The following is a 21,216-nucleotide window of genomic DNA, read 5'->3' on the forward strand; positions in this document are numbered from 1 at the left end:
CATAACTCATTCTATTATATTGATAATGTAACACATCCTACTCTGTAATTCAACCAAAGACATGACTTGGCACCATCTACCCCATCAATACACTACCAACTACAGAAACTATTAAAATATTTTTTAAATAGATCATTGAAAAGTATTTTAAAAATGGAATTAGGAAAAGAATTTCAAGGTAATGATTGTTGGAAAGAAAATGATGTATGCAAATTGAAAATTTTACACCCTGGAGTAAAGCTCCTCAAAATCAATTAAGAGGTGGTTTAATTAATTCTATTATTAACAGTTGTTTCTAGTTACCAGGAAAACTATTTTAAACCAACAAAAAGTAGAGATTAGGCTACAACTACTTTAGGAAGCATAACAACATCAGGTCAGCATGGCCTTCTTAGAATATTTTACAATCCAAATTGCAAACACAAGTAAAATTGACAGGAGGTGGACCAAAGGAAGAAAAGATGGGAAGAAGCAATGCTATAAACAGGCTTATTGATTGAACATCAAAAACATATTAGCAACATAATTTTCTTAGTACTTCTTTGATCAAGGTTTTGTTAGAAATGCACATAGAAAAATTTAAGAAGAGAGAAACTGAAGGAAAACCATAAAGAAGCTAAGGCAAAAAAAAAAGTTGAGACAATATATGATCAATACATGAATAACTGCTGTTTTGTAAGCAGAACTAATACATATATCCCTAACCTCTGTATACTGTCGTCTTAGAGAATAATTACAGACTCTTCTTTAGATTTGTATTTGCAGAAATAAGATGGCAAATCCTATGTGAAATAACTCATATATAAGACATCTGTCTTTTTTATCACAATTTCTTAGATAATTACGATAATGGTCACACACAGAAAAAAAATAAAGACAGACTAATGGATTATGCATTGCTGTTTCCAAATATTCACCTTTTTTTCTTCAATTTTGGTAATGGTTTGAATGTTGATGTTAAGACTGGGCTATATCCTTCAACAATCCCAGTGTCCACGTAGTCTAGCACGTTCAACTGGATGCTTTCACCTGGACTTTCTTCGTAACTTTTGTAATCAATACATTTGCAAATAGAGGAACACATAATTTTGGCCTAGCAAATACAGAATACTTACATTAAAAATTGTACAGATCTTAAATTAAACATACGTTTAAGCAAGCATTGGTGCTATACCACCAGGGATGTGCTGGTCTTGGATACAGAGGAAGAACATCAGTATCAATATACTAAGGAAGCAAGATGGAGTTTTTTCCATGGATTCTCTGTGGAGATTGATATTCTGTATACGGACAAACCACTCCTCCCCTCAATTTGTGGAAAACTTCACAAGACAACAAAATACCAGAGACACAAAGAAACTACCACGATTAGCAGAAAACTATTCCACTTCAGTCGAAATCAGTTCTTTAAAGCCATGACAAGGAGACTGTGCCTCCTGTGTTCAAAAAGCTTTATGATGAAAAATGCAAAGAAAGAACTGATTATTTTCAGCAACTGCTAGTTACAGAATATAGTCAATGTCAAGGCAGTAGCTGATGAGAGGGAAGTTCACTTGACTCACCTCAAAGCACTCACAGTAGTTCTTGAGGCACTCTGAGTGCTTGCAATTACATCCTTTGTTATGGTGAGGTTTACTTTCTCCTAGTTTCCTTTTCCCAATCTTTGGTGAGAAAGCTTCAGGGTTTCTATCAAGACAGGCCTAAAAAAAAAAAACCTGCCATTATGAGAAATTCATAAGCCAACTTGGCTCTATCATGGGAAGCAACTTACATAGTTTTTACAGAATAATGACCCATCTACTATTCTCTTGAGGCTGTTTTTCTTTCACTGCCAATGCTACCTTCACCAGTAAGAAAAAGTTATCAGTGAAGAAAGAACCCTTGCATACACAGTTATATACATCTCAGAAGTTTTAAATGCATCTTGTTTTGTTACAGACAAAGATCATTCACTGAAATCAGCATTGGATTGGAAAAACAGGTTTTAATTAGGTCCCAAGACCTCACAATGCCATGAGTACTAAAAGGCAGGTTAAGGAGGTTATGTGCCCTTTACATACAATATTTATGGATGGCACAGGTATGCTTTTGTCAGTGACAAAAGATGCTATCTATGGCAGGGAAAGGCCCACGTTGATGAAGTCTCACAGGAACTATTACTTGGCACAACAGAAAAAAGTGCCTCCCCAACCTCTTGACATACAAATTTTAAATATTTGTAAATATTAATGAGATCCACCCTCAGTCTCCTCTTCTCCAGGCTGAATAGTCCCAGTTCCCACAGCCTTTCCTCATAAGGAAGATGCTCCAGTCCCCTGATCATCTTGCTGGCCCTACACTGGACTCAATAAAAGTTTACTGTCTCTCTTGAGCTGGGGAGCTCAGAACTGGACACAAGACTCCAGATGAGACCTACTGAGGGGAAGGAGAACCTCCCTATGACATGCTCTTCTTGATGCATCCCAAGATGCCATTGGCCTTCTTGGCTACAAGGGCACATTGCTGGCTCATGCTATCAACCAGTACTTCCAGGTCTCTCTCTGCAGAGCTGCTCTCTAGCAGGTCAATCCCCAGCCTGTACTGGTGCATGAGGTTGTTCCTTCCCCGATGCAGGACTCTGCACTTGTCCTTGTTGAACCTCATGAGGTTCCCCTCTGCCCAACTCTCAAGCTGGTCAAGATCCCACTAAATCGCAGCACAGCCTCCTGGTGAATCAGCCAGTCCTCCCAGTTTGGTGTCATCAGGGAACTTGCTGAGGGTACACTCTGTCCCATCATCCAGGTTGTTGATAAAGATGTTGAATAATACCCTGTGGAACCCCACTGGCCACAGGTCTCCAACTCAATTCTGTGCCATTGATCACCACTAGGTTCCATCAGTTAGCTAATTCTCTATTTCCTTATTTAAGAATAATACAGAGTCAATATTTAGCTTTATGTAGGTTAAAAAGAATGTATTTCAAATACAATAAGTAGTGGAAAAAACAATACTCCTGTATTTTTCATAAGGAAGGCTGATAACAAAGTGGATTGTTTTTTTTTCTTTTTTCCTTTTTTTTTTATTTACCTTAATGGCGTAAAATCTCTCAATTTCGTGAAGTTGGGTGTTGTAACAATTACTGCAGTTGCAGTTGTTGCAAAAATCACCATTGGCAAAGCAATCACAATATCTATGATTAATGTGTAAAAAAGATAGGAAATTCAGAGATTAACTAGCTTAAGTATAAATTTTTTTCTAGGCAGAATATTAAGTTTCTACACATGAAAAATGTTCCTTCTTCCTTAAGTTAATAACATCCAAACACAGACACAGAGCTTCTCTCTCCCTTTCAATTTCACATTTTATAAAATACATGCAGTCCATCAATTAATAAAAGTTTAAATATCGTGTATACATCTCTGTGCATATTTATGTATGAAAGAAGGAACAGGACAGAGAAATTATATTTTACTACAGAGCATATATAGTCTACACAGAATTTACCAGATGTGCTCTGAACAATTCTTCTAGCTTAGCTTTCTATTTTTCGTACTGCATTGTATGCAGTCATCTGCACTTCTGCACCAAATTCAAGTATCAGATGAGCAATTTTTGACGTGTATGTACTGTTCATTTTAAAGCACACATTTCTTGCATATTTGTCCTTCAATCTATACACTATTATCAGCATTTATTAAACATTGATAAACTATTACTTACAATTTAAGACACTGAGACTTTGTGCAGTTACATGGTTTCCTAGACTTTGTAACCCCTGAACCAAAAGTTAAGCTACACAGGTTGAAAGAGGAAAAAAAAAATTAGAAAAAAAAAGACAAATGGAACTACAATGAAAACTAATTATTCAACAGTTTTGAAACAGTTACTGATTTTATTTTTTTATACCAGTATTACTGCTGCTTAACAAACGTGGACTCACTGAGTGCATGAGAAGAATAAGCAGCCTGTACCCACCCTGTATCCACCAGCTGTCACTGCTTGGGATAGGTCTGCCCTTAGTCATACCACCTGTTAATCATTTGCAAAACTGCAAAGCTTTCACATCTGCTTCTTAATTAAAAATGATCTACATTTAAATATTATTAAAACAACTTCATTAGTGTTAGAAAAACAAGCTAAACACATGCTAATTAGATTGGGAAACATATCAATAAACTTAGAAAAGTAAATGTTTTTCAGCAAATGGACAGCAAAATTGCCCTGATCCTAGAAAAACCTGGAACCATGCTACATCATCTTGACTGCTAGCAACTGACATAATGACTAACAAGACAGATACATAAAACATTCTTACAGAACTGCATTTTTGTTACAATGAAGAAACTGCTAAGCAACACAAAAATATATAGGAGTTATCACTAGTTTAAAATTCAACTGTCATGGATGTGAGATGTTTAACGCATCTTACCCCTCTGAGGTAATTTTCATGGGTCCCTGCAGATTTGATTCTAGATGGAATGTAGCAGTGCTGGCTGTATTGTTGTAAGGATAAGGTTGTAAGGGTCCATTTGCAAACTGTTCCAGATAAAAAGCATTTGTCCTTTTTAACTTTAAAAAGAAATACTCTTGTAAGTTAACAGAGAAAAAGTATGTAAAGAAAATGTTTCAAGGATAATTTGATTGCCAAGGTTAATGATAAAAACTCAATGAAGCAGAGTCATGAAAATATTGTGCGTCTCCTCTTGGAAACCATTCAGTATGTCAGGAATCCTGTTTCTCTCAATGCAAAGAACCAAGAACAGCTTTCAGTGCTGCAGTGTTGCTACACTATTTTCAATTTTCTGATAATTCTAGGTTCAGGGACTTTTAATTCTAGTAGTTAATTGAAACTGGTTAGTGACTTGATGATTTACACTACATTGAGTGGCAATATGACATCTAGTTGGCTGAAGGATAAGTAAAATTGAAAAAAAATAGAATCATCTCGTAGGCCAAGAAAACACACTGCAGGTCTTCACACGTGTGATTAGTAAGGGCCTGGTTGCGGAGAGACAAGGGAAGAACAATCAGGATTATATTGATATTACTGGTAAGGGAGGGACAGTTATTTTAATAGGTAATTAATCTAGCTGACTATAAAGAAAAGTATAATTAATATATTTAAAGCAAGAAAAGAAATCTAGGAAACAACTAATTTGGGATGAAGTTCGAGAAGAATTACATGTCTATCTACACCACTGCTCCAGCATGTTTAGGCACCAGTTTGCAGATGTACCGCCATTAGATGAAAGAATCTCTAAGTCATTGTCCAGTTTGACCCTTGGGTTTTTTTCTTCTCTTTTTAAAGAATAATGGCTGCTATCCACAAACTGTTTCCTGTGTTTGTATGCACACCACTTATCCACTTTATACATATATACATATATATACTTTATAATTTTTTGGTACTAGCTTGGTTGAAAGTAACACATAAGAAGCCAAACATTTCAAGGACTTTTATTCTTCTATCCAATTTTCATCAACAGAAAAAAAATCAACACAAACATTAAAGACTTAATGACTGTTAAATCCTAATCAAAGAAAAAGAGTGTAAAAAAATTATACTAGAAGAAAGTATTTCCCTTCTTCTGGTAAAAATCAATATGCTTTCTTTCACTCCAAAGCAGTCTTAAAATAGTTGTCAGAAATAACATAAGATCAAAAAACATAGTACCAAATGAAAGGTTTCAAAACTGGAGTAAAATTATTTTGCTTATGAAACTATGACATTTGTTTTGCTTAGGTATTTTTAAGTCTGGTATTCTACAAAATGTTGAAATTAGAAACCTTTATATGCAGAAAGTATCCTAAGCGCAGAATTCATCTGCCCAAACTAGCTAAACTGTCTTTAGAAAATGTGTACAATTGTTACTTCCTAACATAGACTTAAGGGAAAAGAGTGTATATTGTACTTAACAAGGATAAAGCTTCTTTACCTCTTGTTCATTCAGAACCAGTGCACCTGAAACAGGCAACGATGGTCCCAGTACAGTTACAGGGTTGTCCACATCTAAAATGAAGACATTTGCCTGAAGACAGCAGAACTACTCACAGCTTAAAAAGTATCATTTACATGTGTAAACATTTTTTTTTAATTAAGCACACAGGCAAGTTGGTATCAACTTTTTTTAATAAATAAAAATAGCCTGAGGTTGTCTCTCTTCTCTTAACATTTTCTCCTACAATTTAGATTTTAATCCAAACTCACTCTACAATAGTGTAAATGAAGGACCTATAGGTTTTCTCTCCAGAAATGTTTTTCTCATTGCAAAAAACAAGAATAAAAACCTGACCACCCAATTATCCTTGACAGAAGAACCCATCACCAATATGTCACCAAGGAATTTGAGCATATTATTATCTTACATATTTCCTGAGTTCTGAGAGAGCATCTGTAAGAGAAGTCTTTAGCTTATGAAAAAAAAGTACTAAAAACCCATACAGGAAACCACAGCTGTAAGAGTAAGTCTTTGTATAAACCCTAGTAAAGAACTGCATCTGAGTATGCAATAGAAAAAGAGGAAACAGCCTCAAGTTGTGCCAGGGGAGGTTCAGGCTGGATATTAGGAGGAATTTCTTTACTGAAAGGGTTGTCAGGCATTGGAATGGGCTGCCCAGGGAGGCGATGGAGTCACCATCTCTTGAACTGTTTAAGAGAGAGGTGGATGTTGTACTTAGGGAAATGGTCTAGTAGTCAGTAGTGCTAGGACAAAGGCTGGACTTGATCTTAAAGGTCTCTTCCAGACAAAATGATTCTATGCAGAAAAAACCCAATCATTAGTCATAGTAAGTTTGCAAGATGAATCTTATATCTGTACTTCTCTCCTATCTAAAGAAAGAAAGAAAAAAAAAAAAAAACGGAAGCCTTAGCTTCATTCAAAAGTTCAAGAGATTAGCTCTGTAAACTTTCAGACCTCATTCTTTTGCTTGTTGTGAAGATGAGTAAAACAGAAGAATGCTCAAAGAAAAATTAAAAAACATATGCCTGTGCATACTTCAGCTTTTTCTTCCCTACCACTATAGCAAATAAATAACAGTCTGAATTCTATAAAAGAATATGACCTTTAGCCTGAAACTGCTTGGTTTACTCTTACGATGGATTCTGACAAATATGAGTAAACAGGCTGCATACCTGGAGCATCTGCTGAGAGATGCTCACATTCAGTACCATCACTAGAGAGAGCAGTATTTGTGCTTGCATAGCTCCCCATGCTAATAGGCTTTGTTTCCACATTGCCATCAAAATGCATCACTCTAATAAAATGATAATAATAAACAATAAACTATGTTAAGAACGTTTTTGAGAAAGTTGTATTTAGGTAAAGAAATATTTTTTAAAAATGAAAACTAAACCACACTCGAGTAGTTTGCTGATACTCAGATGAAAATGTGTTATTCCAGCTAAACAACATTTAGGACCTCAGAAACCACTTTCTTTAAATTTGATATCATTTCAAGTTCACATAATCATATAAATAATGATTAAGGTTAACTTCCTTTGGCAGAAGGTTGGACTAGGTGATCTCTGGAGATGCCTTCCAACTTCCACCATTCGGTGATTCTGTGTGACTCTCTGAGACATTCTGAATCCAAAGGCTAATGCAAACCCATACCCACTCTTCATGCATAGAGTGACACTTGGTGGCAAGCCAGGTAAATGCAGAGCTATGCAGATGCTTCTGCTAAATGCGCTTTCTATGGAAAGTAATGTCTGTGTTAAAAACTATCAAAAAAACTCAATACACTCATTAAATGATTGTTACTACACTGAATCACCTAGAAATTTTTCAATTATAAAATAATATATTAATTGGTTAAAGCTGTATTATCTTTGATTCATTGTTGCTTAAGAACATAAGCATATGCAGTTGCACATCAACAATCTACAATACAGTAACTGACACGCTAGAGATCATTCTAATTTTTATTGTACCTGATTGAAGATCGTTGTGTTGGTTGTGATACTCAGGAATCTGATGAAATGAGTTTAGCTCTTGTGTGTCACAACTATTTATACAGAGTATTTGAGTATCTCCTTCCAATTGGCAGATAATCTGGAATGAATAACTAATGATCAGCTTTCATCTAAGAAACTGTAATCTAAGTATAACGATATCAAGGTTTTCAAGAGTACCATTGTCTTGAAAGCTTGATAATCACAGACTGGAATCTCTCAAACAAAGTGGCATTATGCATTAAGATACTGGCTTTTTGACTCTTGATTTATTTTTGGAAGCAGCTACTGAGAATTAACACTGTAGCTCCTCTACCTAGGTGACATGGACTTCTGCTTCTTTAAAGTGCTCTGTAGGACACATTCTCATTATTTACTAGCATGTTGGCTTCAGATGCAATTCACTAATCAGGAGACACCAGGGTAATTGTTCACATTTCACTTCATTTCTTTGTGATTTTAAATCAATAATTTTCCTTCTGATTATGCAACCTTCACAATGCTTTTCTTTTGTTTCCAGCTGTTAAATAGAAAATAATGTTTTACATATATACACACATATGCTATAAATAGATAAAATTAGACTGGGAGTCCAAGGGAGGGACTGTCTTATTATTCTTGATACAGCACTTACTAAGTGAGACTTCTTGATGCTAGCATGGTACAAATAGCTAGCAGTTACTGGAAATAACTACCACAGGGTTGGAAAAACTTCTGTGTAAGCATCTGGATTCCTTCGCTACACTGTGCAACGTTAGTAACTTGAAGTTAGACTCATCAACATTTGTACTCTGAAAAATTGTTGTCTTGGTGATTCTCAATACTATTAGTAACTGCCTCTCTTACCTCAGTCTGAAATACCAAGTTTTACATTGGAATAGCCATGTTCTAAAATCTAAAATTTAAATTCCAAGCAAATATTTCACACGTAAGAATTTATCTGCATAAATCACGTATTTTCAAGCAAGGATTGTATTCAAATGTCATACTGAGAATAGTTAATTTACTTGTCAATGGTGGAATGAGTTTGTTTATATTTCAAGTAAAAGTATTCCTGGAGAGTAACAGTGGACAGTAACATACTTCACAGTAACAACGGCATTCGATGTCTCCAACATCATAAAGCATCAACTGATTTCGAAACTGCCTTTGAGAAGTAAGGCAATAGTCACAACAAATTATGCAAAACAAGAATTAATCTTGAATTATATAACTTCACTGGGGATCACAGGGATTCAGTCTAAGGAAGAACCAGCTCAGACACTGGAAAGTCAGTTGTACCTATGAATCGGATGAACTTTGTTACAGTGATCAACTACTGTGTGTCACAGCATTCCATCATAGATGTAGTGCCACTTGCATCTATTGAAAGCCAATTTATCACCTTTCCAGCCGACTCATTAATTTCTTACAGTGTCATCTTCACAAAGTCACACTTCCAAGTGAAGTCTTGTCCCTCTCAGTACAAACTTTAAACCACCAAATGGATAGCCTGGAAAAATCTGGCTAAAAAGTTCCAGTAATTTTTAGAAACTTCCCATTCATGAAATATCTGGATTTCTACAGTTTGTGTTGCAGATACCTAGAAAAATATATTTCAAAAAATAAAAAACTTCAAGATAATTAAGTTGCAAACAGTATCTCTTCACAGGTAGGGAAGGCTAATGTTAAAGCCATATCTACATCCTCAACTGTTCCTTTACATACACCATGCACATGATAAAGGCCCTCATCAGTGGTCCCAGGGTGTTTGGCACTTTGTTCAGCTGGCCTCAGGAGAGGTCCCCTCTCTGATCCATCTGACCTGGAACCTGAACATGCAACTAGCAGACAGGAGCCAGCTAGACTTGAGCCAACAGAAACAGGTGACAAATGCAGATGCCATCTTTCCTTCCTCTACAGTGCAGCAGCATAGGAAATCTATGAGCAACACTTTTGTGAACAGATCACATAGGACAGTGTCTGAAAGAACCTTTTACCCTCTAGCACTTAGAATAAATCCCATTTTAGGCATTCAACACATGCAGATTCTTCCAACAGTAATAAAATCATGCATACATACTTACTGTTTCATCACAGATGGAAGCACTAATCTGAGGTAAGCCACAGATGTCACTGGAAGATTCTAGTACATAAAATAAAGTAAATTTTCTTTACAGAAAGATCAGTGTTTTATACAAAGAACTCCTTTACAGCACCAATAAGAGATTCTGATGTCCCTACAGCATTACATTATCATGAAAGAAATATTTAATATTCTTAGTAACAGACTTGCTGGGAAAATCAGATACCAGTCTGGGTCTTTCTGATGTCTTTAAAAGGTTTATGGTGTGCCCATTTGGTAAAATTCATTTAGCTTCAGGACCAAATCAAATCTAGCAGTCAGTTTAACCCTGAGGAAGACTGAACAGATTAGGTACAGAACACACCAAACAACTACTGACAAGCTTACTGCCAGCAGCTCCTCCAGTGCAAAACACCTAACTTTTGTAACTTCAAAGTGAAATAAGAACATTCTCCAACAACAAAAATTTGTGCTGCAAGAAGGAATTTCTTCTTCACAGCCATCTGAAGGAATGGGGAGGTGGTATGAGAGGAGGAACAATCAAAAGCAGGACTGAACTATATGGTTCAACATGAACATACAGGAACAAACAGTGGCCTATTTCTCCTTTCAAATGTTATTGGTTATATTAACATTATCAGAAAAGGCTCAGACTGTAATTTGCCAAATCCCAAAATTAATTTATTTAGTCATTTAAATCCTTCCTTAAGGTCATAAGAGTAGAAGGAAAAAGAAAAATCTTCCTTGGTCACTTTGGGCACTTATTATTTCAGCAATTAGTCAAGTTTTGTAACTGTATAGCTCTATTTTGGATTCCTTTAAATTGATCGTAACAAATACATTTATACTCACCTGCAGCTGGAACTATGAATGATCTGAATACCTGAAGGAAAGAATGTTTTATTTATAACTATTTTATATATTAAATGATTCATTTGTCAAAAGTTAAATGAATAAACAAAAAACTTAAAGGTGACCTTGTAAATTGGAGGTTACCTACGTTTTCATAATTAAGCACATAAATGCTGCAGCCTATTCATCATTACCATATACCATTATTTACCTTGAATATCTTTTCTGCTCAACATGTGGTTATGGTTCAGTTCTAATGCACCTCCAACTATATTAGCATCATACTTAATATCTACATTTGTATTTTCAAAACTACACCAAATGAATTAGAAAATGGAACAAAGACAAAACCCAAATATTTTTTAGTTTCAAATCAGAATTGAGATTGTTCAAACTGTACAATTTGCTTTCTATGTCTGCTTTGCTTCCTCTTCATATAGACAGTAGTTTTGGAAGGTAAGTAAGCAGCATAGAAACAACCAACCAGCTTTCTGTATTTCAATAAAATTGTATATAACCTGATCAGAATTTTGTTCTAATACCTTCAAGAAACAGGAAAGCTTAAGGAAACATGCAGACTTAGTGCGATAAAAAGAGAGCTGGCCAGAAAGAAATTTTTAGCTTCGTGTGCAAAGACTAGCAAATTTTCATTAACTTCAACTTCACCTTTAAGAAGGCAACTGTTACATATTTTTACTTTCTAGAAGCTTCCACCAGTCTTCTGAATCTTATTAATGGGTGAAAAGGTTGAATGTCCCAATTTTTAAAGAACTACTGATAATACCAAGCATGTGTGTATACAACCTTCTGAGCCAGAGACACTTTTAAACTATAATCATAACCTGAAACCAGACAGAAACCCAAAACACCTTAGACAATTGTTAGGGCAGACCGCAGGCACTTTGGGATGAAGTGCACTGGGAAACCCTCTGAGCCAGGCAGTGCCAGCAATGGTTTCTCCGACAAGAGGCTTCTTGCATAGCCAGCCCCACCTTGGTGGGATTCTGTAAGGGAAAATCAGACCTCATTTTCAACTAAGTGCTTTTTGTGAATGTTGGAGGTTTTTGAATGCTTTTGATTTTTCAATAAAAGAATGGTGCTCTTTGTTAAAATATTTACATAAAAAGTCAACTGGCATACTTCATCATCTCAATATAGGTTCTCAAAGGAAACCTCAATGCCCCTCTAGAAGTCACAGTGCAAAGCTACCACATGGAGATTTCTTCAAGAAATTTCTACAGCCATAAACAAGGATGCAAGGACACTGAAGTATTCTACATAGGAAAAGCCTGCATCAAGCAGATAGATTTGGTCCTGTGAGCATCACAAGAAGTTTTACACTGTCTACCTTTCTGGATAGTAATTGATCCAATACAGCAAACGTGGCTTGACACTGTACAGAAAAACTGTCAAATGTGTTAAGCAATGGGGAATCCCTCTCTAACAAAACTACTTGTCTCATAGAGATTTAACAATATAGGCTTTACTGCTACAGTTTACTGCTGCAAATAAATTACTTTTAAACTCATTTGGACTATAAATTTTAAGATAACAAGTGTGACGTGTAGAACTGAAGAACATAAGTTAATATCCTATTTGTACTTTGTGTAATTATCTAATAGTTGATAATATAGATGGTAATACATAGAACTAAAATGGGTACATTTGCAACATGGTAAGATTTTTGTAATGAGCAAAATAACTACCCAGCTACTGAAAAGTACCACCCACAACAAGGACAATAAAGAATGACAGTTAGGACCACATGTTCATACTGCATGCTATTTCTGGCAATACAAAACAGAAATTTATTTACTACTGAGTATTAAGTTTGTTCTAGTACAAAATTTATGACATAACTTAAAACATTATGTGGCTCCTATACCAGTCTTAATGTAGTAATTTCCCACGCTTAGGTCATAAATAAGCATGAATATATAAAACTTCCTATTTCACTTAATCTTACTGATATTGTTCTGACATTTTCATTGACTGTTCCTTCTGGAGACAAAATGCTTGAAGATGGAACAATGCAATTTTTATGTTGCGTTGCTATAGAAGAAAGAAAGTGATTGCCATCGGAAGACAGATAATACCAATGTTGGGCTTCTTCTGGAGGATTTAATTCCCAGTATTTTTCAAGATCTTCATCATCACAGCTGTTGTTTCTGTATGGGTGTACTTCAACTTTTATTACGGTATTTTGATTTTCAATGGTAAGTGGAGACTTGGAGTGTTCTAAGAAAGTCTCTTCCACATTTATATTGCAGAAATGAGTGTCTTGACTTGTTAGCGATCCTTCTTCAATGGGATTAATGACTGCAGTTTCCAGATTAAAGTTTTCAGAACTAACAGCTGTATTTTGACTAAATATTTCAGTTGCAAGTCCACTGTCTGTTAGTGATCTTGTATCTAGAAATATATGATTCTCCATAGTCACGCACAGACTAGCAAGTGATCCATATTTATTTAACAAGATTTTCTATTTTGGTGTTCCTCTGGAAGTTTTTCTACTTAGAAATGAATGAAATAATCTTAACCAAACATCACATATACAGAATATTGAAGATTAACCCAATTAACATGGAACTGGGGAGCTTAAAAAACAGTGTTGGAAGAGGCTGGTTAGGTTCTGAATCTCGCTCTTAGAAAATGGAGGCCACCATGCCAATGCAGCTTTTACCTCAAGAACACCCTCTTTGTAATGTTAAACATATTAACAGTATTCAGACTTAAATCAGAATTGTGGTACTCAGCTTTAGTAACTAAAAAAAGCACATTAAAAAAAATGATGTATTTCACTCAGCTATAATCACACTGCTTTGTGTCAGTACACAGACCAAGCCTTATCAGTACTCTTCGTGTCCCTGTTTCCAGTTATAGATAACACAGGCCACAACACCTCTGGCTAGGAGACCACAAGGCCGCCATTAAATAGGCACAGGGCAAGATCCACCTGCACCAGCACCACTGCGCCTGCCGGACCAGGGCAGCACCGGGCGGCCTGAGCTGCCCAAGTCCCGCTGTCCCGCCTGGCGCACGGCAGCCCTGGAAGCCTTAAGTCTCCGGCCCATATGCACCAACGTCTGCTGTCTCCGGGCCCGCCGTCAGGGCGGCGCGGGACGACCAGCCGCGCGCGGGGGCTCCGGCCGCCTTCCTGCCCGCCCCCGGCCGCGCTTCCAGGCAGCACGGCCCAGCACAGCCCCGTTCCGCTCGCCCCCGCCCCTCGCTGGGCCGTTATGGGAGGCGGGGCACTCGCCCCAGCGCCGCCTCCTGCCCGTCTGCTGGGGTTGGTGGCTGTTCCTTACTTCAGCTATTATTTCGCCGAATTCTCTTCCAGTACAAGGAGTCAAAGAGTAACCAGAAGCCTAGGCTAGAGCGTGAAGCAGAAGAGGCTCACAGGGACGTGATGAGTGGTCTGCAACGGGCCACGAAGATGATGGAGAGACTGGGGTATCTCTCCCACAAGGAAAGGCTGAGACAACTGTTTAAGCTTGGAGATACAAAGTGGAAGGGAGGGTGCAAAGAAGATGGAGACAGGCCGTTGTCCGTGGTGTCCAGGGACAGGAGCCGAGGTAATGGGCACAAACTTATACAGGAGCTTCCCTCTGAACACGAGGAAACATTTTTCAGTGGCACAGGGACCCGGGGAGGTTGTGGAGTCTCCATTGTTTAAGATACTCAAAAGCCACCTGGACATGGTCCTAGGCAACCCTGTGGTTGGACCACATGGCCTCCAGAAATCTGTTCTGTGAAATACCCGGTGTCTGTAAATCTTGGAAGTGTCACCCTGCTGCCCTTAAGAGTTCAGAGCTTAGGAAGCCATCCAAACCTACCGGGCCTCTACCTATCACCATTTAAGACAAAAGACAGTTTACATGCGAGCAGAAATGGAACTGTTCATTTTACATATTAATGTCTTAATTTTTAGGAACTTTGCATATTAAAAAACATCACCACGGCAACTAAAAGCCACAAGCAATTTCAAGCCACCTTTCATTCACAAGGTGCCATATAAGTAATCCAAAAAAAACCCCTGAAATCCATTTTTCCTTATGCTTTGTTACGAACTTACAACCTTCTGGCCCAGGGTCTGCAGCCATGAAAACTGGTGAAGAATAGAATACCACAAAACAAAGAAACTCCACATATTCTCCTCCCATCTCAAAGACTTCATCTAACAGCTAAACTTTTTATTCTAGCCCTTCCCAACAGGAGTTCATTAATCTCAATTGGAGCTGATCAATCCCATGCATCATATCAGCATATGACCGTGCATCAACAGCACCACATCCTGAGTATAAGATGCATCAGACTTGCTACTCGCATTTCTGTTAAGAATGAACATACCAATTTACAATTTCAATATGCAACCTTGGTGGGAGATGGTTGAAATGCAATCAGGAAGTAATAGTATCTAAGAGATGAAGCATAAAACTGGAATCACTGGGTTCTTTCATGTAATGGAGGCTTCAACATCCAGAAAAGAAGCAAGCTAAATACACATGTAAATGCCTCCATCACACAAAACTACTTGATGGGTTTTGTGAGGGTTTGTGGTGGTGTTTGGTGGGGCTTTTTATTAAACAGAAATTAAAAAATAGCACAGGTAAAAATCCTCTTCAACTGTCTCAAAGTAGTGCCCAGTTTTAACACAATTCAAAAGAGTTTTCAGGTACTGGGAATCTTCAGATAAAGCAAGTAACATTTGAATATTAACTTTCTGTGCCTGAACTAGTTTACCACTGCCTTGCCATTCATATTCTGTGGATTATTCACTGTTAAAAATCAAACCGTTACTGTCCACTAGCTTGCAGACAGACTAATTCACAGAAACTTCCCAGCAGTTATTTGGCTCTTAGGAAATAAGATTACTGTAAAGTAAGACCTATATTGTTTGTTTTTTCTACTGAAGCTGAAAATTGTTCATCAATACATTTCTTATTAACTAGCAAGATGTGTATGTATACATCTCTGCAAAAAGAATACTCTGCTACTCTCATTCCTAACTGGATTTAATAGCAATTATTTCACATGTCCAAAAAGAACAGCAAGAGAGCTGGGAAGAAGATTAAAAAAATAAATATTTAACACTGCACTGAGTTGTGGTAATTGTGAAATTTTATTTTCTTTTTGAAGTCACAGAAGAGAGTAGAAAATAAAGACAAAGTATTGGATGTAAATAACCAACCATAAATGTAGAATAATTGAATGAGACAATAAAAAAACCCCTCAAACTAGCTTAAATTATTATATTTTATATGAGAAAACAAATTGGTACAAAGGCTGAATTATTTCCATGATTTTCAAGGTCAGGCACACACTTCCTTTAATCCTGCACAATCCTAGTTTCTGGCATGAAATAAGAAATTTGAAAAGTGCACATTCAAAGTATTCCACCAATCCCACGCTGCTATTGAACAAACAGGTCAATTTATTATCATCCAAACCTGACTTTTACCACCTACTCAACATCAACTTTGATCTCTTAAATCAATAATTGAGAATAAGTAATTTCTTACTAAAACCTTAGATTGTTTTCTTTGCAACATCAACATTATACTTCGTAATAAGAGTACACTGTACTAGAATGTTCATTCAAATCTAGGTCATTTGAGTTACATTCCTATGGCTTTTGAGCAAAAAAGCAAGCAGTTTTACTGTATGCACACAATAGCAAACATCAAGATTTAAATTAATTATTAATAACCTACATTCACTGTGGATTTCTAAGATTTACATCTAAAAACCACATTTTATTTACATGCTGTTGACATTTTAAAGAAAATGAAATAAAATCCTATCTGTTTAGGAATTATGATCTATCCCAAAATTAACACCACAAAATGCTGAAAACATTTACAATAAGAAACAGCTTTCTGTGCCAATTCTACTTACTCTCTCAGAATGTAAAATTGCATTGATAACTACACTAACTACAATTACACTTGAAACATTTAAAACCTGAGAGCAAAATCTAAACTTTTCAAAGAAAATCCGACAAACTAATATGCTGTAATATTAATTTAAGCACAGATTGATCAGTGGTCAATAAAAAAACACCAGCAAAACAGCACATTATTTCTGCAGCTCCAAAAGAACAGATCCCTACAAATTTGTCACAGTAGTTTGATGAACTCCAGGCCTGGCAACCACCGTAAGGCTTATTTGGAGGTGTCGCTTCAAACACATGGCACCCTAATGAAACAGCAAGTGTATTTGGCCAATTCCTATGAGGGTTCCCACATTATGTAGGCATACATTTGCTTAATTCGCTTTTGTCTGCGATCTTTGAGATTTCCCACCTGAAAAACACCTACAGAGGTGTTTCAATAGCTAGATCAGGGTGAAAAAAAATATCAAGAGGTATAGAAAGTTAGAAATACTGGCCAGAAAACATTCAAAGTCTAGTGAGAAGTTTTAGATCAACCCTTGAGGCCTTTGTCAAATCAACAGAGGTCTAGAGCAGTGTTCACCGTGTTACTGAACACCATGTACCTTACATGTAAAGAAATTGCTGAAGTACACTTTACTGCACTGCACTGCAGGATGTAAAAAGTAACCACAGAGATGAAGCCTGGGGAAGAGAAGCATCGCGCACAAAATTGCTCCATTTTGTAGTAGACATTTTATTTCTGCATGTGGAAACATTCCTTTGAGTGCAACAGCTTTCCCCTCCCCCTCCCTGTATCCTTCAGAAACTGTGCTTGACCAGGAGCACTTCCCAGGAGGGGTCTGAGAAGTCCAGGGTTTTCCCATTCTGGAGCTATTTTCCACAGCTGCAATAGTTTGCCCTTCTCATGCAGACAGCTGGTAATGTGGTAGTGGTGCTCGAGGCTGAAACCAGGCAAATCGCACCTGATCCACATCTCTGTGTAGCCTGGCTTTGCAGACTCTCCAACAGGTTACATTCAACTCAACCAACATTCCTTAGGACCCAGCAACTCGTATCTCAAATTAGCACCAGTACCATTCACAAAACTCCTGCATTTCATAGGAACTGATCTTTACCATTTAAAGATGGGAGCATTTAATTAGAGCATTATAAGGAACCGCACCATATGGCAACAAGTCTACTTACATCCACCACCACATCCACCTAACTTATGATTTGAAAACTGCATTACTACCACTTCACCTTCTTCACCACTAAGACAATGAGACAATGTAAAACCAACTCCCAGCATCAGCTTTTTTCCTGGGTTTAGGATCTTTCTTTTTCTAAGGCACTTGCATGAACAAGCACACAGGTCCATTTATTTATATGAAAATAAAATCAACAATGTGGCAAGATAAGTAGTGAGAAATGTGTACCTGCTAATTTAGTGACACGTTTCACCATCCAGTTTTCTACCAAAACCCCTAAAATTTCTACAACTTGCTATGTTATGGTGGGTTATATAGCAGGGATTTTTGGTTTGTTTTACAGAAATTACCTTAAACCCCCCCAAACAACCCCAAAAAACAACCAACAAAGGTAGACAGACACAAGTTTTGTCATTCATTGACATAAAGCAGTAGATACATTGAAGAACATCCTGCTATTAAGACATTGCAAATAAACTCAATTACTAGAAAAAGGTATAAGACAGTATATTTTATCCCTTTGATTCTGGAATACAAGTAGACTAATTTTAAGTAAAAAAAGAGCAAGTGTATACAAATTAGGAGAAAACAGCAGGTGTTAGAATATACATGACTTCATGCAATGATGCTATACTTCATCCATAGAAATGTACGAGATTTCAAAAGTCGTCTTTTGTGGAAATTATCTCTTCCAAACTACTGAAAAAAAACCTAAACATTTTATAGACTGCTAAGGTTTTCATAGGTGACCAAACAGATGGTAACTCAGTTTCTTCCTTCACCAGCTACTGTTTGACAAACCTTGCTCTCATTCCCTGTGCAGAAGAGTTCTCATCCCAACAACAGAAGATTGCTTGGCTCCAAGAAGGTAAATCACTTGGTACTGTTTTTACTCAGGTTAAATAAATCCATGATGTCCATCATTGCTTTCTGGATGTTTTTTCCAAAACGATGAGAATCCTTTAAAAACAAACAAAACCCAAACCCAAATATTTGTACTGTCAATCAACAGTTACCTTGTAGGCAGGAGGAGGAACCTGTTAACATTTTGTAATTTTGGAGCTTATGGAATTAGCTCACATATTTCACCATAAATGGTGAATTTAAACCACAAAAATTTTAATGCTGTACAAATTATTCCAAATTATATCACTGACTAATGAGTTCATTATGTATTTACTTTCCTACAGACAGAACAGAGATCTCCTTTTGAAGAAGTCAGATACATCTATAGCTTTCTGTTACTTTAAATCAGCTGGGTTTCGGTATTTTTTTAAATACAAGACATTGCAAAAGCTAATTTTTAGAAAACAAAGGATGTTCAGAAAGTGTTATGATGACCCAGAAGTACTGAAAAAACAGAAAAACATTTGAGTTTGTTTTGAGTTCCTACGTTAAATATTGAAAATGAAAATCACAGTTATCTAACTGTAAACAAACGATGAACTTGTTCTGTTTATTCTAAGCATCAGATGAATATACAAGGAAGAAATTAACATTACAAATATAAATTCACAGGTACCTGCTACAAAGACCCTACTAGTATCAAGGCCATGCACGTTAAATGCTGCCTTTTCTGGATGGACCTTTGGCCTGACTAATAAGTAGGTAAAAAATACAGGAAAATTTAAAGTACAAGCTAACAGGTATCCGAAGAACAATTTGAACTATGAAAAAAACAAAGTTGTATTTCCTAATCTTTAATGATTAAGCAAAGGCACTGAGATCTCCTGGTCAAGTTCAGGTCAAAAGAGAAAAAAAATAGTTCAACTATGTAACCCTAAACAAATGCAGCATGCTTATTAAAGTCATAAAATTCTAAAGGGGAAATATTAATCGAAGCTCACTCAAAGCAGGTCTCTGCAACAGCAGGATACTGAATGATGACATCTACTACATTCTAATAATGGGTGTTATTCTAATAACTTTTTGATTAACTGTATTTCTCAAGCACAGATTAGCACTTACAGGTCAACTTATTTCTTTCTTTTAAAACTTGTTTTAAAGATTTAAGGAATAGGGTGCATACATTTTTCTCTGTCTTTACAACTGCAGCCAGAGACAAAGAAAAACTGAAGTATCAAAAGCAGGAGACATCTAACTGTTTATGCAACAGATACAAATAATTTCATAAGAGTTCCAAGGAGCTATACAAGTGTAAAGACTACCTTGGGCTACATGCTTGCTTTATGCTTGAAAGCCTAAATAAAGCAGAGTATGGGTTCCTTGGTTTGTAAAGCTATTACATTTGTAGAAGTGGAGACAGAAAAACCCACCAAACCAACAACAAAATAGCATACGTTAAGACAGAAAAAAACCACATTATAACTATATGTCACAAGCCTGCTATATTTTTTTAGACAATGAGTAGAACAGTCTTATAAGCACATACCAGAACATATTTATTAAACCATAGGAAAGGACTGACTTACCGTCTCAGAACAAGATATTTTGCTGGAGACATGGAAGTGGATGGAATTTTCACCCAAGACCATATAAGAAACACCATAACCATCATCAGCCACCTACGATAAGGACAACAAGTTATAAACTCATTTTTAATTCCATTCCTAAATTATACACAATTACACATTTCTAATTGCGCAATTTTCAAAAGTGGTTGAAATTGCTCCTCAAGCAAAAATTTAGCTTTCACATTTAATGCATCATTTCTCAGTATTGATTCCACTTAGGGAAACAGTTCTAGTCTCATGTGAAGTGCATGAAGTTAACACTTCTGGATATATATCTGTAATATTTCCCAGCTTTAGTATTTTGAAATTGAATACTTATTCAAAGACATTATCCTGTCATGGTCTGGCCCAAAGCAGATATACAGCTTAAGTAGTAAGGAATAAAACAGTTCAATTGTATACCTAAACATCCTGTTTCATGGGATCACTCTACAGATGTAAACAAATACAGTGTGTGTATATATATATATATAGTGCATGCAAGCCTTGTATTATGAGAACTTGTCCAAAATCATGACTCTACAGCAAAGATATGATTCTGAACACCTGCCATTATAAATGGAGCTCTGGACTGATTTCAACATTAGCAGTATCAACTGTCCCAAGTTTCAGTCTGATGTTATACTTAAAGCATGCCTAGGAAACACAGACTATCCTGCTGCCACTCTCATTCCTCTTTCCTGACTCTAAGGATCATAGCCTTCAGGCACTCTTTGCTACCACTGCTGCTAAGCAGCCCAATAGTCTTCTCTACGTTAGTGCTACAGGGCTATATGCTACAAAACTTCCCTCCCCGACAAAACCCA

The 21,216-nt window shown here is 36.6% G+C and overlaps 1 protein-coding gene across 4 annotated transcripts in view; it reads right to left on the bottom strand.

Annotated features, from left to right (window-relative positions):
- Nucleotides 1-913: 913 nt before the first annotated feature.
- Nucleotides 914-21,216, bottom strand: part of CPT1A (carnitine palmitoyltransferase 1A) — a 53,172-nt gene continuing 32,869 nt past the window's right edge. For 3 of the 4 annotated variants that reach the window (XM_061999172.1, XM_061999171.1, XM_061999173.1), the window contains 2 exons: nucleotides 20,369-20,461; nucleotides 16,088-18,896 (listed from right to left, as the gene is read on the bottom strand). In XM_061999172.1, coding sequence (XP_061855156.1) covers nucleotides 18,810-18,896; nucleotides 20,369-20,461 — 180 coding nt within the window. In that variant the 3' untranslated portion in view covers nucleotides 16,088-18,809. Of the gene's footprint in view, nucleotides 1,094-1,562; nucleotides 1,701-3,066; nucleotides 3,170-4,408; nucleotides 4,516-16,087; nucleotides 18,897-20,368; nucleotides 20,462-21,216 lie in introns of those variants that run through there. The other variant, XM_061999174.1, reaches the window with a different exon arrangement.

This window comes from Colius striatus, chromosome 7 (genome assembly GCF_028858725.1).
Source record: "Colius striatus isolate bColStr4 chromosome 7, bColStr4.1.hap1, whole genome shotgun sequence".
Lineage (NCBI taxonomy): Eukaryota > Metazoa > Chordata > Aves > Coliiformes > Coliidae > Colius > Colius striatus.